This window comes from Corylus avellana, chromosome ca2, assembly GCF_901000735.1.
Source record: "Corylus avellana chromosome ca2, CavTom2PMs-1.0".
NCBI lineage: Eukaryota > Viridiplantae > Streptophyta > Magnoliopsida > Fagales > Betulaceae > Corylus > Corylus avellana.
Genome location: NC_081542.1, coordinates 36,302,499 through 36,321,070, shown reverse-complemented (window position 1 = coordinate 36,321,070; position 18,572 = coordinate 36,302,499). Strand labels below are relative to the sequence as shown.

Genomic DNA, 18,572 nt, shown 5'->3' with positions numbered 1-18,572 from the left:
AAATGATGAGAACCTCAATCGACATGCTTTTGAGACCCAACAAACAATAGTGGAATACTGACCCAACAAAGCTAAAATTCATATTTTTTATAGAAAACCCCGACCCAACGTTTATAAATGAGATGCGAACCAAAGATATAAAGTAACAAACCTCGACCCAATGATTATAATTGAATCACAAACCGAAGGTATAAAATTTGAATGCCACAAGAAAGAATCCTTGATAAGTTCACAAGTTCTTTGAAGAACCAATAGAAGAAGCAAACCTCACTTTTTTTTTTTTTTTTTTAACTTTCATTCATGATCCCCTCATTACAATGAGTGCATGCTATTTATAAAACATGGTTGAAAATAAGACTACAAATTATTAAAACTGATCAGCCCTACACGCCTGATATGGAAAAGGAAACTAACTTGGTTCCAAAGTAGGAAAGTAGATAAAAAAGGACTAAATAATAGAAGCCTAAAATTAAGGCTGATTTGGTTTGAAATTAGCAGCTCCTCCATGCAAACAATAGACTGAAATGGGCAAGGAAATCATACCTAAGGAAGGTTTGAAATAGACAAGTCAATCAGCCAATTAATTGGTATGGAACTGGAAAGTCAATCAGCCATTTAATCCTTCTAATTCCACGCCCACTCAAGCCATAATTAGCCATTAATCCACGCCATTGCTAAGGAAATTACGCACAATTAAGCAAGATCAGCCCCATCAATAGCTTGGATTAAATTTATTACGCTTTCATCTTCCTTTGGACCAAGCTTGGAATGCCCCATTTTAGAACCAGCCTAAATCTCTTGAATCAGCTCATTAAGTGTTTCTTTGATCTTCTTGGATCTTGCTCTAATAATAGGCCCAACTGAAACATGCAATGGATCCTTTAATTGTATTTGTTGATTCTCATCACAAATGCTTTACGTTTTGTTATATATTTTAAAAATGTAGATTATTCTTGCGAAATCGCAATCCTAAATGTACCTTTAATTTACATTGATTGGGGTGGTCCACTTAAAACATCATGAATTAATATAATAAATAGATATAAATAATGTCATTTTATCTTACGATTATTTCACGATGCTATGTGCAGTCTCAATCCTTATTCTACTTTTAGTTTGCACTGTGTTCAAATTACCAACCTTTAATTGGAAAAGATGTAGGCCTCGTTTGGTTCGCGGAATATCTAGTCTTTTAGAAAATGAATAGCTACTACTAAGAATAGAAAAGTGTAGAATATAATATATATTTCAATTCTTTAGTTTTGTAACAAGACACATGCAAAAATTAGAATTGAATCACAATTACGAAAAACCCCATTTTCTTTTTCAAACTCATATTAAAAAAAACCTTAAATAAAATGGGTGACCGACCATTCTGTGGGTGGTCGGCCACCTATAGAAGCGGCTAGGGGTGGCCTCGGCCACCCCATAGGAGTTCCAACGGCCACCCCAAAATGCCATGGGGGTGGTCGCACCACCCCCAAACGACTCGGGGTTGGTGCGACCACCCCCAACCTCTTATGTGGGTGGTCAAGCCACCTACTTTATTTTTTATATTTTTTATATTTTATATTTTTTTAAGTTTAAAATTTGTTTTAAAAAAATTATTTGGGTATTTTTGAAAAATGTATTTTATTCCTTAAGGATTAGCTAGTCACTTATTTTTGAGTGGCTTAGATAATCGTGTGTATATGTGATTAGTCCTATAAAAATAAACTATTCTCATAAATAGTGTGTTACCAAATAAAAGAATAGCTATACCTAGGATTAGCTAGTCCATTCTAAGGATCTATTCTGCAAACGAAACGGGGTCGTAGTTCCTTGTTAGGATTATAGCCTGGAATATATTTTCAACCCACATCTAATTGAACTGGAGAGACCATTGTTCACAACGGTGTTGTATAGAATGGATTGTTACCCATGCCCAAAACTCGGATGAATAAAATTTTTATCAATAAAACATTTTCAATTGACAGCTTGAGTTTAAATAAAACTTTTAAAATTTATTTGGAAAAAGTTCACATCCTTCCTTCAAATTATTACTCAATTGACAATGTCTCATTAAATAACAAAAATGTCCTTAATAAGATAAAAATAAAAATTCTAAAAGTGAAAAAATTATCAAATAAAAAATACCATTAATAACCATATTCACATGTATCTTCACTGTAGACTCTCTTTGGAGAGGATGAGATCTCTAAGTCTTGTTCTTTATGGAATACGGTTGGGAGGCAAACAATGAAGTTATATACCAGTTAATTGATTTCACTAGGGTGTTACATTAATATAGTGCATCAACATGATTTTTGGCTTTATTTACTTGTCAGAACCCTATTGCATGATGTTGCATGTGATAAAAATTGAGTTCACTACATATTCACATGTTTCACGCTTACTACTTACTCACTAATTTGTGGACTTACATTTTGTCTTTCAACCTACAAAACATCTTTGTTTTATAGCGGACCCGAGTTTAGATTATGATGCACATGGGCCTGCCTGAGGAATTGGACATGTTTACTTATGTCCCCTACCTATTTGGTATGGCGGAGGTGTTTGAGATGCCTTGGTTGGGTTTCCTGTATTGGTGGTACCGATATTTCACTGTAGATTGGTGAGGATTTAGTATTTATTTTTGGAAAAAATAAATAATGTTTAAAAATTTACAATGTACCATCGTAAAGTTTCAAAAATTTGCAATTCGAACTATATGTTAGTTATTGCCATATGAGAAGACGGAAAGTTTACTACGTGACACTCACGTGATTTTTTTGGGCTTATTCTCCCCAAATTGCCCTCAACGAAGGGTGGAAATTACTCAAATGAGTTTCAAACAAGCAACATAAGTTCAAGCTAGGTCGAAAGTCGTGGCCCGGCGCCATGCACAAACATGGCTACCAATGCGAAACCCCACAGTTGCACCCCATTTGGGTAAAAATTGGTCAAATGATTTATTCTTAGGATAAGTGGTAATTATAATCACTTTCAAGCAAGCGGTATTCTAATATCATTATGGTACTTTAATTTGGAGAATATTTATATTTTGAGCTTGGATCTCTATTATCGAGAATATTATTTTTTGCGTCTGATTTCTACTATCGAATATTTTTGGTCGAATTATGTATTAATTTCGAATGATTTATAAAGTGGTTTATGCTAGGCTTTTAATTTTATCAAAGAGGATTCCAAAGTGTTAAAAGATTATTATTCCGACTAAGGTGGATTTTGGAATTTTATTTTGTGAGTCGTCCACCATATGGCAAGTAATTAGATAATTACCAGGAATAACGATGAAAAGGCGGGCGCTTAGTTAATAACCGCTCGCTAACCGTTAACCACTTTTGAATGCGGTTAGTAAAAATCGCTAACCGTTTTTGTGTTTAAAATTATATATATATATATATATATAAACGATGTCGTATGTAGTATGATATTATCGTATTACTATAGAAACGACATCATTTTGTTTTGTTTTGTTTTTTTTTTTTTTTTAACAATATTTTTTTTTTAAAAAGCGATTAACAATTATTAGAGTTACTAACTGCTAACCACCGGTTAACCGCCTAGACGGTTAATGGATTTATTAACTGTCTAGGTGGTTTTAGTCAATAACCGCTAACCGTAACCGATGTTTTACCCCTAAGCAGGAACTACCTCTAGAAAGCCTTACACCAATTCTAAAAAGGGCTGGCCTCTACAACCCTAAAAGCTTTATCTATTGAGTCTTTTTTTTTTTTTTTTCTCATAATTATTTACTGACTTAAGCATCTAAGATTCTAGATTCCTGCGAGCTGACATTATACCAGTGACCACTTTGGTTAATTTGCAAGAACCCATTGTCCAATCTGCACGTGCGAAAATCTGCATATATATTCGAGTTGGCACGATTGAAATAACGTGACAATTAGAATCTGATTTCTATTTGTGGAATGGGATTCACTAAAATGGCCTGGTGAATTCAATTCTCCACCAGCTGGTGATCATGTAAAGGGGATTAATTCTTTATGTTTTTGGTATATCTTTCCACTTGCAATAATTAATATAAACACAAAACTTGGTCTTTTAGTCCTCACTCCCAACCAACTATCTCAAGGTGTTTATACTCTATTGTGGGAAATTTAAGGTGAGTCCAACACTTAACTAGTACTTCTCTCACAATGAGGCCGGATGCAAATATTTAGGTCACAAAATTAAAGTTACTTTTGAATTGATGCAGGTTATGTCAACCTCACAAGTTGATATTGTTGTGGAACCCAGTTTGAAAAGCCCACATCATTTTCCTGATGATCAAGTTGAATGTCCAACTTCAAAGATGCACAGTAATTTCGTTTTCTCCATTTTTCTTGTGCTGAAAATGCAATATGTTAAAGTATTGAGATAAAGTGATTAAATTTATCTTTGTCTACCCGCTTAAATTCTTGGGCCAAGTAGTTAGGAATGGAGCCAGCTTTGAATTTAGGAGGACCAAGGGCCAAAATTTTTGTGGAGAAGGACCAATTGGCAAAAATACCTTAAATTATCATTATTATTATTTTTAACCTTAATTTTTTTTTTTTTGCCTTATAATTTTGGGGAGGAGGGGGGGACCATGGCCACTACGGGTCCCACCCTAAATCTGTCCCTACAAGTAGAGACGGAGGGAGGGGGGGACCGGGGTAGGCCATGGTCCCGACCCAAAATAAGGAAAAAAAATTTATAAGTAAAAAAAAAAAAAAAGAAATAAAGTAAAATAATGTTTTAAGTTTAATCATTTGGCCCCCTCAAAAAAAAAAATTTGGCCCAATTTTTAGATTTTTTGGCCATATCCAATAAAAACTTTTGGCCCTATTCTTAATTTTTTTGGGTCATACCCATTAAGTTTTTTTATTTTTGGTCCTTACTTTCAAATGTCCATTTTTTAGCCCTTACTTTCAAATGCTCACCATTTTTGGTCTTTACGGTAGTTTTAGTTCATAAAAAACAACCAAAATAATTTTTTTTAATAAAAAATTCTAAAGAACCAAAATAAATAAATTTTGGTTGGCCCCCTCCCATAAAATTTCCTGGCTCCGTTTCTGCCAACAAGTAGTGATTTAATGAGTTGATTCCGTTAATTCACCTTCAATTTATATAAATACTTCACATGTTGGGTCTTACATTTTAAAAGGAAATTTGAACCCAGACGTGATGGAGAGTATTAAAGTATTGAGTACATTTATGGTGATTTAACATGTTATACTATATATATTATTTGAGGTTTACAACTACAGTCACACGAATCAGAGACCTAGAGCTAGTTTAGCCTTTAACCTTTGTTTAAATGTGGGATAGAGGTGCATGTATGTATGGTCCATGCAGAACCAAATTGATCTTATAAGAATCGTTAAACAAAAGAAAATCTAAATTATTATTTTCTGTACACATGTAGTAAAACTAGATGGGCTTCATCATCGCTGTTTCAAGTGTTAACTGGAGGGATTAAAAAAAAAAAAAAAAAAGGTGTTAATTGGAGGTTAAGGGTTCGTTTAAGTATGCGATTTGAAAATAGGGATTTGGAATTCTGTGATTTAAAAACGTAGTTAAGCGTTTGGAAAAATTGCAGTTTGACTTTTGAAATCTCAGCTTAACCTTTAAAATTGAGCGTTTTAAAAAAAATGTCATTTGCTTACCTTTTGAAAATGCATATTTTTGGCGTTTTCAAATCACTTTTTTTTTTCTTTTTTTTTTTTTAACGTAATATCAAATGATCCATTTTCTAATTTAGTTTAAAATCACTTTTTTTTTTCTATAAAATCACAATTTCAAACGCACCCTTAGTTTAATTTCCTACACCATCTATATCTGCTTAATTGGCTTTTTGGCTTCTTCCATGGGGAAGCTAGCTAGGAGTAATAGTGTAAAATAGGAAAAAATAAAAAAAAAATTAGAAACTTGTTGTATACTGCTTTTAACAAATAAAATAATAAAAAGGAAAAAAAAATACACATACTTACCTCAAACTAATAGATAATTTGCAATGTCTTACAAACTATCCATTGAAATTTGAAGCAATCTCCCTCTCAAACTACCAAAAAAAAAAAAAGGAAAAAAAAAGTTGCAATGTATACCCTTTTATTCAAAAATGACAAAAATACTCTTACATAAATTTAGAAAAACATATAAAAATAAAATTAATACCAGTTTTGTTTTTATGAGAATTTTTAGGAATTTAGTTTTTTTGCAAGACAAAAAGGATACGTTACAATATTTTAGTACTTTGGAGGACATTAATTCAATTAAAAGCTTGGAAAGATATTACAAATCGTGTGATATAATATATATAGTGAATAAGAGTCTGATATTAATTAAGAAGTGCATGCGCAGGGAAAAAAAGAGAGGAGCACCGGGCCTTGTGTCTAGCAGCAATACAGGGTAACTGGGAAACTGCAAAGAGCTTCCTTAGTAAAGATCGAGGCATGCTTCATGCAAAGTTGACAAATGGAGAGGATACAGTTCTTCACATTGCCGTTACTGTAAAATGCATCCCTTTTGTGAAAGAATTGCTAGATTTTATGACTGTGGAAGAGGCAGCTATACTAAACTTTTATCAAGACACAGCCCTTTGTATTGCTGCTGTAGCTGGAATGATGGAAATTGCACAGTTATTGGTAGCGAAGAATAATGAGATGCCAATGATCCGTGGTACCAGGGGTTTGATACCACTTGGCATGGCAGCTGAAGCTGGACATAAGGAAATGGCTCAATATCTTTACCAAAACACTGATTTTTCCCGTCTAAATCGTAATGAATGGATTAGGCTCTTCTTCATTTCTCTTTCCAACAATCTCTATGGTATGACTACGTACCTTCATTGCAATATTTATATATATTATGTGTGTTAAAGTAATGGTTAATTGAGTAAATTTATCTCTTACTATTAGCTTAAACTTTTGAAATAACTGATAATTTAACATGGTATCAGAGCCAAATGTGCTGAGATCGAACCTTGACTCCGTCATAAATTCACCCTCGTGAGGGGGAGTGTTAAAGTAATGGTACAAAAATCTGATGTTGATCTATGTTAAGGATATAAATCGTTTAGAATAAAAGTTGATTTTTTATTATCTAAATCAAGGAATTTAGATAATATTTATTAACCCTAATTTAAATTAAGGATATATTTGTATTTGAAATATTTTAATTAAATCACATGTAAAACTCTATAAATATATCATATATGAAGGAAATATATAGCCTATTAAGGCTTTAATGTGTGAATGTAGGTTATATGCCGAACCACCTTAATGTTTGTGTTTATTCTATTTCCTTTCACTATTATTATTCCGCTTTTATATTTATGTGTTTCTATATCCTTAACAATCTACAATAAAAAATGTTGATGTCCTATCCATAGATATAGCATCGAAAATACTGGCTCAAGATCGAACAATAGCTTGTGAACGAGATGAGCATCAGAAAACAGCCTTGCATGTGTTGGCTCAAAAGGCTACAGACATTCCTAGCTCATGTACGTACGTTTTTCTAATCTCAAAGTATTATGTTTTAGCATTAATTGAGTGCTAATACGTACTTACGAGGAATGTTACATTTATTCCCATTTTTTTACACAATTTTTTCAGCTTTGTTTTTCTTCATTTCTTTGTTAAAGGTAATTTTCCTTGTGACTTAAATCCTTCATGTTTCTAGACTTCCAAGGCTTCTATAGGCAAGCGTCAATGTCAATAGTGGCTCACGAATTACTTGAAAGCATCTGGGAGCAAGTTCTGCAACGATCAAATGATGAGATTTCAGAACTAATAAATAATCCTTCAGGAGTACTTTTCGATGCTGCAAGGTCGGGAAATGCAGAGTTTTTAGCTGTACTTCTTCGCAAGTATCCTGATCTATTATGGAAAGTTGATGAAAAAGGGAGAAGCGTATTTCATGTTGCTGTTGTGCATCGACAAGTACATATATTTAATTTGATATATAACATACAAGCCATGAAGGATTACATAGTAGGAAATATTGATAAGGATGGTAACAACATGTTGCACTTAGCCGGAATGTTGCCGGATGTCGAAAGACTTGGAGCACCACGTGCAAACCTTCAGATGCAACGAGAGTTATTGTGGTTTAAGGTAATTATGTAATGTATATTATTTTTCTAATATCAATAAAATTGTGTTGAACTTTTTCTGATCTTATCATTGTAGGAAGTGGAAAAGATTGTCAGACCTTCGCACAGGAATATGAAAAATTCAAATGGGGAGACACCCAGAGAAATATTCAACGATACACATAAACATTTGCTTAAAGTAGGGAAAGAAACGATGAAGGATACATCCAATTCATGCATGATTGTAGCAACTTTGATTTCTACAATGGTGTTCGCTGCAGCCCTCACTGTGCCTGGTGCCAGCAGTAATATAACAAACACTCCATTTTTCAGTAAAGACCAGTGGTTTACGATTTTTATCCTCTCAAATGCGCTATCACTCTTCACTTCGGCAGCTTCAATAGTCTTGTTGCTTTCTCTTCTTACTTCAAGCTACGCAAAAAATGAGTTTGTCACTTCACTGCATGCAAGGTTGATGTTCGGCCTCACAACACTCTTCTTCGCTATAACAACCATGGTCTTGGCCTTTATTGCTGCCATCTTTCTAATCTTCGACTACAAATTGGTTTGGGTTCCATATCTCCTTGCCTCACTAGCCAGTGCCCCTGTGATTTTGTTTCTTGGGTTACATTTTAATCTTTGGGCTGACTTGATCCGCTCCTATTACTGGTCTAAGTTTCTGTTCCAGCCGAGCAAGTACAAAATTTTCGAGTTAGAATTTTGAGTTGTATGAGTGTTTTCAGTACTAATCCTATTAGTTGTTGTAAGCAATGTGGATAGTTCCTCTCAAAACAAAAATACCAATAAAAGCATGAAAAATTGCTTATAAACAGATTGTTCAACATCCATTTTACTAGCTACTGCTATTGATCAATGGTAACAAATAGGAGGTCCTCCTCATGGAAAGAATTATCTTCATTTCTATATAATATGCTATTCTCTTTATTTAAAATAAATTTGTTTCATAATTATCTCTACTAGCCTTTTGGGAAAAGTCTGCATACTCTTTTCAAACTAATATCCAATTGACAATGTCCTTTCTTTTAAATGATAAAAAAATTGATAGTAGCCCCCCGAAGGTGAGAAAAAAGACAAAAATGACCACAATTTTTTCAGTAAGACAAAAATACTCTGATAAATTTGGAAAAAAAAAAAGAACAAAAAAATTTAATTTTTTTCTCTAAGAAAAAAAGTTAAAATTTAAAATTTCCACACCCAAGTATTTTATTTTTTTTAAAAAAAATTACTCTTAGTTTTTATTATATTTTATTAAGCATATTTTCGTCATTGGCCTGGTGACATTGAAATTTTTGGTGGTTTGCAATGGACATCGTCTCAACTGAAATATTGGGAGGAACATTGTTAAGGAACATTGTTAATTAGGTGTAAGTTTGGGGTTATGTGGAGTTTTCCTTTTTAAATTTTTTTTTTTTTAAAAAATAATAAAATAAAATACTTGTCTCTAATAAAAAAATGGGTGAAGTGTCATTTTTGTACTTGGGTTTTAACGACTTTGGTTTTTTCCACCTAGGTTTCATTTTGTATCATCCATGTTACCTCATTTATGGCTAAATACAGATATGGTACCTTTGTCCATCTTCGGTTAATAAAACTAACGGATTTTCATGTCAAATCAATCACAACGTGCCATATATCATATGATTGAATAAAAAAACAAATTCAAAAACTTTTAAAATGAATAAAAAATAAATATTATTATTATTATTATTATTTTTTTTTTTTTTAGGGGTGATTCGAGCCACCTCTTTGTGCCAATGGGGATGGGCTGCCACCCCGAGCCATCTTGGCCATTTGGGGGTAGCTGAGCAACAGTTCCTGAAGGCCGGTATGAGGGTGGCTAAGCAACCCTCCATGGCATTGATTTTACAATGTCAAAATGCAAAAGGACTAATTTTTGTTTTGTTTTGTTTTAAAGATTTAAAAAAAAAAAACAAAAGTGTGTTAGTAGTGGGGTTACATCTAATGATGTGTTTAGATAACTGCTATTTAAGAAGAGTTTTCAACATTTGAGAAGCAACGATAGTTTTTCAGAAATTTTCCGAAAAAACCCCATGTCTTTTGACTCTTCAATGACAACAATGATGTAATTGAATTTGGAATCTAATGAATGCATGATTTTCTAATTTTTCTTCAACAAACCTTGTATAATTCAAATACTCACCATATATATACCTTTTTAGTTGGTTTACATTAGCCGAGACTTAGAGAAAATAATATAAAATTGTTTAGATTCTTTCCAAAGAAAAGCTTCAAACTCATCTCGCACAGTTTGAAGTTGAGAACTTTCTTCACTTCCAACTCATTGGTAAGAGTTTTGAAGAATCTCCCAAAAATCTTGTGATCCCAATTAAGATTGCCTTCATATGGATACACCAATGATCATAGTTGTCCTTGATGACCCGAGGCATTTGAAATGGAATCATTCCATTTGCCATTTTCTTTTCTCACCACCATAAGTGGCTCTATTACCACTTGGTCCACTTTGTTGGAAATCAAGAGGGCTAAAACACACTCAACATTCTAACAAAGACAGAAGAAGATAAAGTGATGAAAATAATTTCTTGTACTACGCGTTTGCATGAGGAAAAGAAAACAAAAAACACACAGAAAACGAAAGAAGCAGAGCAGAGTAGGTTGATTGAGGGCGTGGGTTATGCTGTCTTTGCACATTGCTCTTCGCAAGTTGTTCTTATAAGCAGATTAAATATAAGGTCACGTGTTTTTCATCTGAAATCTTTATTTCTGAAAGTGTAATATAAAATTGTGTTGGAGGCAACCTTGATTAATTTATTTATTTCTTCTTCTTCGTCTTCTGGTTCATGGATTCTTCATACCAATGCTATCACCTTTACTGTCTACTGAGAAGACATGGAAGTTTCCTATGTACCCTGACCATCGATGACTGCTCTACCTTGCAGCAATGACCAATAATATTGTTCATATTAGGGATATTTCCCGCCCCTGAGCCAGCAGGGGAATCAACAAACTTGGGCCATAAATTAGCCCAAATAACTAAGATAGGTCATATGGGTCATGGTTCCAAGCATCGGATGCCTGGAGGGTCTAATTCATCCGGGAGAATAATACCCAAAAACTACACTACATCTAGGACAAAGACGAGCATATACAATGGCCCGTGAAGCGAGATCATTAACACCCGAAAAATAATTACCTAGATTATGGGTATTCGGGACAAAATTGACAGCTGGATAGACAACTGACAAGGAATAAAAGTCTTCATTAAGAAATTATAATAACATAGGTCACACCGGCCTATGTAGGACATGTCCCCCTACGAATTATTCTATTTACCCCTAAGGATTATTTAGACTTGGTTGTATTATATATTAAATAAATAGATTAATGGGTAATGAGCCGGAGCACAAGGAGAAAGAAGAATGATGGAGGGGCGGTCAAAAAAGAGAAGAAAGAGAGATGTCTTAGGAATAGTAAAAACTTTGTTCGAGAGTAAAATAACTATTTTGACCTTCCTAAAAGAAGAGGATTTGAAAAGTTGTTTGTACATTTTTGGTCTTTTGCTTGCATTATTTTTGAATAATTGACCCCTGCTTTGTTTCCTGCCCTTTTCACTTTCTTATTTATTCACCGGATCTTTCCTATTCTTTTTCCTTTCTTCTTTTTCTCCTCCCTTTTCCCCACGCGTCCCACCAGGCCACCGACTTCAATATTTTTCTATTTCTTTCCTCCTCTATGTGTATTTTTCTTCGTTCTGTTGTGTCAATTGTGAAACAGAGAGAACGAAAAGCAATCATAGAGAGAGAGATTGAGCGGGAGAGAGCTTGCGAGAGCAGAGACAGCGGAGAGAGAGCGTTCGCCGGCAGGGTTGTCTCCCTCCGGAAACGAAGGTGGTGGTCTCCGGTGGGGGTTGTCTTGCTCAGAAAACGCCGGCTATTTGACTCCGGCTCCAACTCTCTCAACAGATCCGGCGGTTGGGCTCCGACAACGGCGGTTTGGGTCCCGCCAGGTGAGACCAACTTCGAATGATTTTCTAAATTTTGTGATATTTACTGTGAATTATTGTTCAATTTGCTTTAATTTGACATCCATTTGTGTTTTAATTTTTTGATGATTCTCTCACATATCTGGTGCTCTCTCTCTCTGACCACGCTATGTCTCAGGTTTGAATTGCTTTTTATTTTTTATTTTTTATGTTTGCGTCTTGTTAGAGTTCAATTTTTTTTTTTACTTGCATATGTCTCTTTTGTGATTCACTCTGTTGCTTATCTGTAAAGCCTAGTAATTCCAGCTCTAAAGAAGATTACTCTTTTGTTAATTTATTCTAACGTCCAGTTTTTTTTTGGCGTAAAATATTTTTTGTCTGAAAATATTTTCAGAGAACTCAATTTACATGAAAACATTTTTCTGCGTTTGGTACGCACATGAAAAATCACAAATATTTTTTATATTTTTATTTAATCATATTAACTTATAAAATGAAATTTTTATTCCCAACATAAAAATACTAATACACATTAATTAAAAAAATAAAACTAAAAATTATGTTTCATTAAAATATACAAATTAACTAACAATAATTTAGTGGCCCAAGTGGTGGAGGCCTTGGTCTTAAGATTTGCTCTCTTCAAGGTCCAAGTGTTGATTTAATCAGTTCCGTGTAGGGAAACTTCTGAGGGTGCGGTGCATGGGATCGGGGTTTACTTTGCAGGGTGAGTTCGAAGGGCCCTGCCTTAGAGAGGTTCCCCGACATAAAAAAAAAAAAAAAACAATAATTTAGTGTTTAATATGATTTTGCGTACATACCAAATACCGTAAAATGTTTTCTAGGAAAATGTTTTTTGACGTTGGGGACCCGATCAGGACCCACCTAATTTTCGTTATATGCCAAATATCGGAAAATGTTCTTTTAAAAATCATTTTCAAGGGAAATGTTTTATGCCAAAAATATTTTCTGACGAGTCTCGGGTGGGTTTTGTGCAAGTTTCGGTCAAGTCCCAGGCAGGTCCTGGTCAAGTCCCGATCAAGTTCCGGGCAGGTCCCGGTGAGGTCCTAGGCAGGTTTCGAGCGGGTCCTAGTCAAGTCCGGGGCAGATCCAGTTGGGTCCCAGGTGGGTACCATTCAAGTCCCAGGCGGATCCTTGGTAGATCTCGGCGGGATCCTGAGTGAGTCCTAGTTAAGTCTTGTGCGGGTCCCGGGCAAGTCCTGGTCAAGTCCCAGGCAGATTCGGTTGGGTCCTGGTCAAGTCCCGGCGGGGTCTCGAGCGAGTCTCGGGCAGGTCCCGACAAGGTCCCAGTCAAGTTTTGGGTAGGTTCCATCGGGGTCTCGAGCGGGTCCTGGGCGAGTCCTTGTCAAGTCTTAGGCGGGTCCTGGGCAGGTCCGGTCGGGTCCTGGGCAAGTTCCGGTCAGGTCCTCGCAGGGTTTTGGGTAAGTCCAATCGGGTCCCGGTCAAGTCTCGGTGGGGTCCCAGGCGGGTTCTGGTCAAGTCTCGGGCACGTCCCGGTCGGGTCTTGGGCAGGTCCCAACGGGTCACGGGCAGGTCCCGGGCGATTCCCAGGCAAGTCCAGTCGAGTCCCGGGCAGGTCCCGACGGGATCCTGGGCAAGTGCCAGCGGGGTCCCACTCAAGTCCCAGCAGGGTCTCGGTCAAGTCCCGGTGGGGTCTCGGGTAGGTCCCAGTCAAGTCCCTGCAAGGTCATGGACGGGTTTTGGCAGGGTCCGTCAATTTGAGAATGAAATGTTTAAAGTCGAAAAACGGTTTACAGTTTTAAACTGTAAACCATTTTTTTAAAATTAAAGAACCGTAAACTATTTTTCGAAAATTAAAGAAGAATTTTGGGTTAAAGAGAAAATATTTTCCTTTGACTATTATTTTATGTCGCACCAAATACCTGAAAATACAGAAAACATTTTTCGTAAATCATTTTACAACGAAACAAATAAATCATAAGCTTCAAAAGAGATCACATGTTAATTCTTATATGCATGTTGTTCGGGTTAATACTCGCAGATTGATCTAATTATTTTGCATCTTCTTGATTTATACAAATTGTTAATTATTATTGTTAAATATATTGGAGAGTGGAAGGAGGAGAGAGAGCGAGAGCATATAAGGACGACATTGTATTAAGTAGTATATGAATTGTGTATACAGAGACTTCTATTTATATAGAGGTTATGAGTGATAAGCAAGAAACCCTAAATTAATTAAGGTAAGGAATAAACCTTAATAGGAAAGACAATAAACCCTAAATGTTCTAATATCTCCCCTAAAACTCAAGGTGTAAACTTGAATTTGATAAAAATAAAGGAAAACAACGAAGATTTTTCTTTTTTTTTTTTGGGTCGCCGAAAAAGTTGCCGAAGTAGTGGTCGTTGGCCAAGGACGGCGGCAGCATGCGGCTGCTGGCTGCCGGCAATGACTACTGGAGGACTTGGGTCAACTGGATGGACTTGAGACTTGGATTGGACCCTTATAGGATAGGTTAGATTGGGTCGGTTATATAGGCCAAAATTGGCCAAAACCTCTGGACCAATGAATATGGTTTGACCCGGTTTGTTATTAGGAGCCCATGTATGGGCTGAAACCTGCTGGATCGGGTATTAGTTGGATTGGGTATGAGCCCATGCTGTGCTTTGCCACTTCTTCAAACGTCGTGCCAGATCAGAAATTGAAGCAGCACCCTGGATACTGCATGCCAAGAAATTATTTATGGCGTGAGTATCAATCCTATCCGCCAATAAGGTTTGATCTCGAGGAGTTGCAAGACCTCTAGCCACAACCGCTGCAGTCGAATTGTGAAGTATAATCGTGAATGGTGATATGATGATTATAAGATAAAAGTTGGCTGCCATATGTCGGGGTGTACAGCAGGCACGTCGGGGTGTACATCAGGTACGTCGGGGTATACAACAGGCATAACATTGAGTTGTATTGCTGGCACAACATTTAAGTTGATGTTGTTTATCGAAGATGATGATGCAGCCATTTGTGGAGTTTAAGAAAAAGTTTGAAGGAGAAGAAGTATTGAGAATAAGTGTGCAGAAGAGACTGAACGTCAGAGGCAGAATGGATTTCTATGTTTCAGGACAAAGTAGGCGAATGGTTCTTAAAGAAAAATTTTCACTTTAGGTAAATCTACAGTAAACAACAAACGACAGGAGACCTCGGGCCGTGAATGATTATTTTTTTGTCAAAAGTTCGCGTTGATTTTGGATCGTCTGCCCCTCGTAATTTTGACCACACCACTTTTCACTTTTGAACAACGTTTGACGCTTAATTTTAAATTTACTGTTCACTCAACGACTTTGTAATCGCACGTGGACAACCAAATTAAGAGCGAAGGTCTTGCAAGGTCAATAAAAGAAAAAGAGAGACAGATAGTCCTGCCGTGCTCCAAATATAAGGGCTTGATAAGCATTTCAGGACATGATATGTATGTGACTTCTTTCAGAGGCTTCCGAGACATACACATCGAGTGTTCTCTATCTTCTATCATGTAAGATCACTAAGAAAAGAGAGATATTTAGCCTGAAAAGCATGATCAAGGATAATCTCGCTTCATCAGGATATGATCAAGGATAATCTTACTTCAATGGTTTACTTTTAAGAGTATAAGGTGTTGGTGAATCAAGTCCTGACGCTACATTTTTCTCTTGATAAGTGAGGATAAGGGGTATGAATTTATAAGACATGCGCTGCAATGGATGGAAGGCCATTAGTAGAAAATCTCAAGTGATGGAGTATGAACAAAAGACATGCGTAGCAATGGATAAGGGGTATGAATTTATACAAAGGATTCTGGAGTGTGAACGAGCGCGTGTGGTGCGCGTTGGCATGACAATTCAATTCGGCCACCCAGGCGTGATTACAAAGTCGTTGAGTGAACAGTAAATTTGAAATTAAGCGTCAAAAGTAATTCGAAAGTCAAAAGTGGTGTCGGTTGAAATTATGAGGGGAGACACGATCCGAAATCAACAGGAACTTTTGACAAAAAAATCATTTGCGGCCTGAGGTCTTCTGTCATTTGTTGTTTACTATAGATTTACTTGAAGTGAAAAATAATAGAATCGTGAAGTATAATAGATTTACTTGAAGTGAAAAATAATAGATTTACTTGAAGTGAATCTGAAATCGTGAAGTATAATAGATTCGTGAATGGTGATATGATGATTATAAGATAAAGGTTGGCTGCCATATGTCGGGGTGTACAGCAGGCACGTTGGGGTGTACATCAGTTACGTTGGGGTATACAACAGGCATAACATTGAGTTGTACTGCATGCACAACATTTAAGTCGATGTTGTTTATCGAAGATGATGATGCAGCCATTTGTGGAGTTTAAGAAAAAGTTTGAAGGAGATGGAGTATTGGGAATAAGTGTGCAGAAGAGACTGAACGTTAGAGGCAGAATGGATTTCTGTGTTTCAGGACAAAGTAGGCGAATGGTTCTTAAAGAAAAATTTTCACTTTAGGTAAATATACAGTAAACAACAAACGACAGGAGACCTCGGGCCGCGAATGATTATTTTTTTGTCAAAAGTTCGCGTTGATTTTGGATCGTCTGTCCCTCGTAATTTTGACCACACCACTTTTGACTTTCGAACAACGTTTGACACTTAATTTCAAATTTACTGTTCACTCAACGACTTTGTAATCACACGTGGACAACCAAATTAAGAGTGAAGATCTTGCAAGGTCAATAAAAGAAAAGGAGAGACAAATAGTCCTACCGTGCTCCAAATATAAGGGCTTGATAAGCATTTCAGGACATGATATGTATGTGACTTCTTTCAGAGGCTTCCGAGACATACACATCGAGTGCTCTCTATCTTCTATCATGCAAGATCACTAAGAAAAGAGAGATATTTAGCCTGAAAAGCATGATCAAGGATAATATTGCTTCATCAGGATATGATCAAGGATAATCTTACTTCAATGGTTTACTTCTAAGAGTATAAGGTGTTGGTGAATCAAGTCCTAAAGCTACATTTTTCTCTTGATAAGTGAGGATAAGGGGTATGAATTTATAAGACATGCGCTGCAATGGATGGAAAGCCATTAGCAGAAAATCTCAAGTGAAGGAGTATGAACAGAAGACATGCGTAGCAATGGATAAGGGGTATGAATTTATACGAAGGATTCTGGAGTGTGAATGAGCGCGTGTGGTGCTCGTTGGCATGACAATTTAATTCGGCCACCCACGCGTGATTACAAAGTCATTGAGTGAACAGTGAATTTGAAATTAAGCGTCAAAAGTCATTCGAAAGTCAAAAGTAGTGTCGGTCGAAATTATGAGGGGAGACACGATCCGAAATCAACGGGAGCTTTTGACAAAAAAATCATTTGCGGCCTGAGGTCTTCTGTCATTTGTTGTTTACTATATATTTACTTGAAGTGAAATATTTTCTTTAAGAACCACTCACCTGCTTCTTCCTAAAACACAGAAATCCATCTGTCTCTGACGTTCAGTCTCTTCTGCACACTTATTCCCACTACTTCATCTCCTTTAAACTTTTCCTTAAGCTCCACAAATGGCTACATCATCATCTTCGATAAACAACATCGACTTAAACGTTGTGCCTACGGTACAACCCAATGTTATGCCTGTTGTACACCTTGACGTGCTTGCTGTACACCTTGATGTATGACAGCCAACCTTTATCTTTGATAATTGTCATATCACTATTCACGATTTTATTATACGCCATGATTCGACTGCGGCGGTAGTGGCTAAAGGTCTCGCAACTCTGCGTGATCAAACCTTGTTCGCGGATAGGACTGATACTCACGCCATAAATAATTCCTTGGCATGCAATATCCAGGGTGCTGCTTCTTTTTTGATCTGGCACGATGTTTGAGTGTCAGAAATGGTGAGATCAAAATCTTAAGAAATGAAGTTGGGTCTTACAACAATTGCTCAAACACTATAAATAGAAACACGTGGATTTGAAGCGGGAGAATACAGAGCTAAAAAAGCTGGTGGTGTCTGTAGTGACCCAAGTAGGGTCGTTACAGTGTCATACGCAGATGACCTAGGAATAAAGGTGGTAGAAATGGACATGACTACCGAACGTCTACAACTATAGCACGAAAAGCTCCGGGTCGATGTCAAGAAGTGTCGCACTTCTCTTCGCCCAAGCTCTAGCCAGGTCCTTCATTTGAAATAGTAATTCTTTTCGATAACTCAAATATATGAAATATCTACGATTCTGCTTATACTAAGTTCTCTCTTTGCCGAAGTAATCTATTGGAGCAGCTGAATTAAGGCACCCGCTCATTATTACTACCCGTTCTCTTTCTGTATCAACTCTTATCTACGATTTTTACTCATGCTAAGTTTTTTTATGTATCATGCAAAGATAATCTTCTTGAAAGGGTTTCGTGAAGATGCCCACCTACTTACGAGCTTTATTTATGCAATTCCTCTTGTACAGAACCTTTATTTATTTAATAAATTTCTTTTACTATAGTTATTTAATAAATTTCTTTTATTATTG

The 18,572-nt window shown here is 36.2% G+C and overlaps 2 protein-coding genes across 2 annotated transcripts in view; both read left to right on the top strand.

Annotated features, from left to right (window-relative positions):
* The first annotated feature begins 6,348 nt into the window (after positions 1-6,348).
* On the top strand, positions 6,349-8,801 carry LOC132169678 (uncharacterized). Its single transcript, XM_059580672.1, has 4 exons — positions 6,349-6,810; positions 7,373-7,486; positions 7,666-8,099; positions 8,175-8,801. The coding sequence occupies exons 1-4, from the start codon at positions 6,435-6,437 to the stop codon at positions 8,799-8,801; spliced, it is 1,551 nt and encodes a 516-aa protein (XP_059436655.1). The 5' UTR covers positions 6,349-6,434.
* Positions 8,802-11,780: 2,979 nt separating this feature from the next.
* Positions 11,781-18,572, top strand: part of LOC132169677 (uncharacterized) — a 99,440-nt gene continuing 92,648 nt past the window's right edge. The window contains exon 1 of the mRNA XM_059580671.1: positions 11,781-12,083. Coding sequence (XP_059436654.1) covers positions 11,810-12,083 — 274 coding nt within the window. The 5' untranslated portion in view covers positions 11,781-11,809. The remainder of the gene's footprint in view (positions 12,084-18,572) is intronic.

Bases quoted from the DNA above. Each gene is read 5' to 3' on its own strand.
- LOC132169678 (XM_059580672.1), top strand. From the start codon at position 6,435: ATGCTTCATGCAAAGTTGACAAATGGAGAGGATACAGTTCTTCACATT. The intron at 6,811-7,372 runs GTATGACTACGT...TCCTATCCATAG, and splicing joins TCTTTCCAACAATCTCTATG to ATATAGCATCGAAAATACTG. The intron at 7,487-7,665 runs GTACGTACGTTT...TCATGTTTCTAG, and splicing joins TACAGACATTCCTAGCTCAT to ACTTCCAAGGCTTCTATAGG.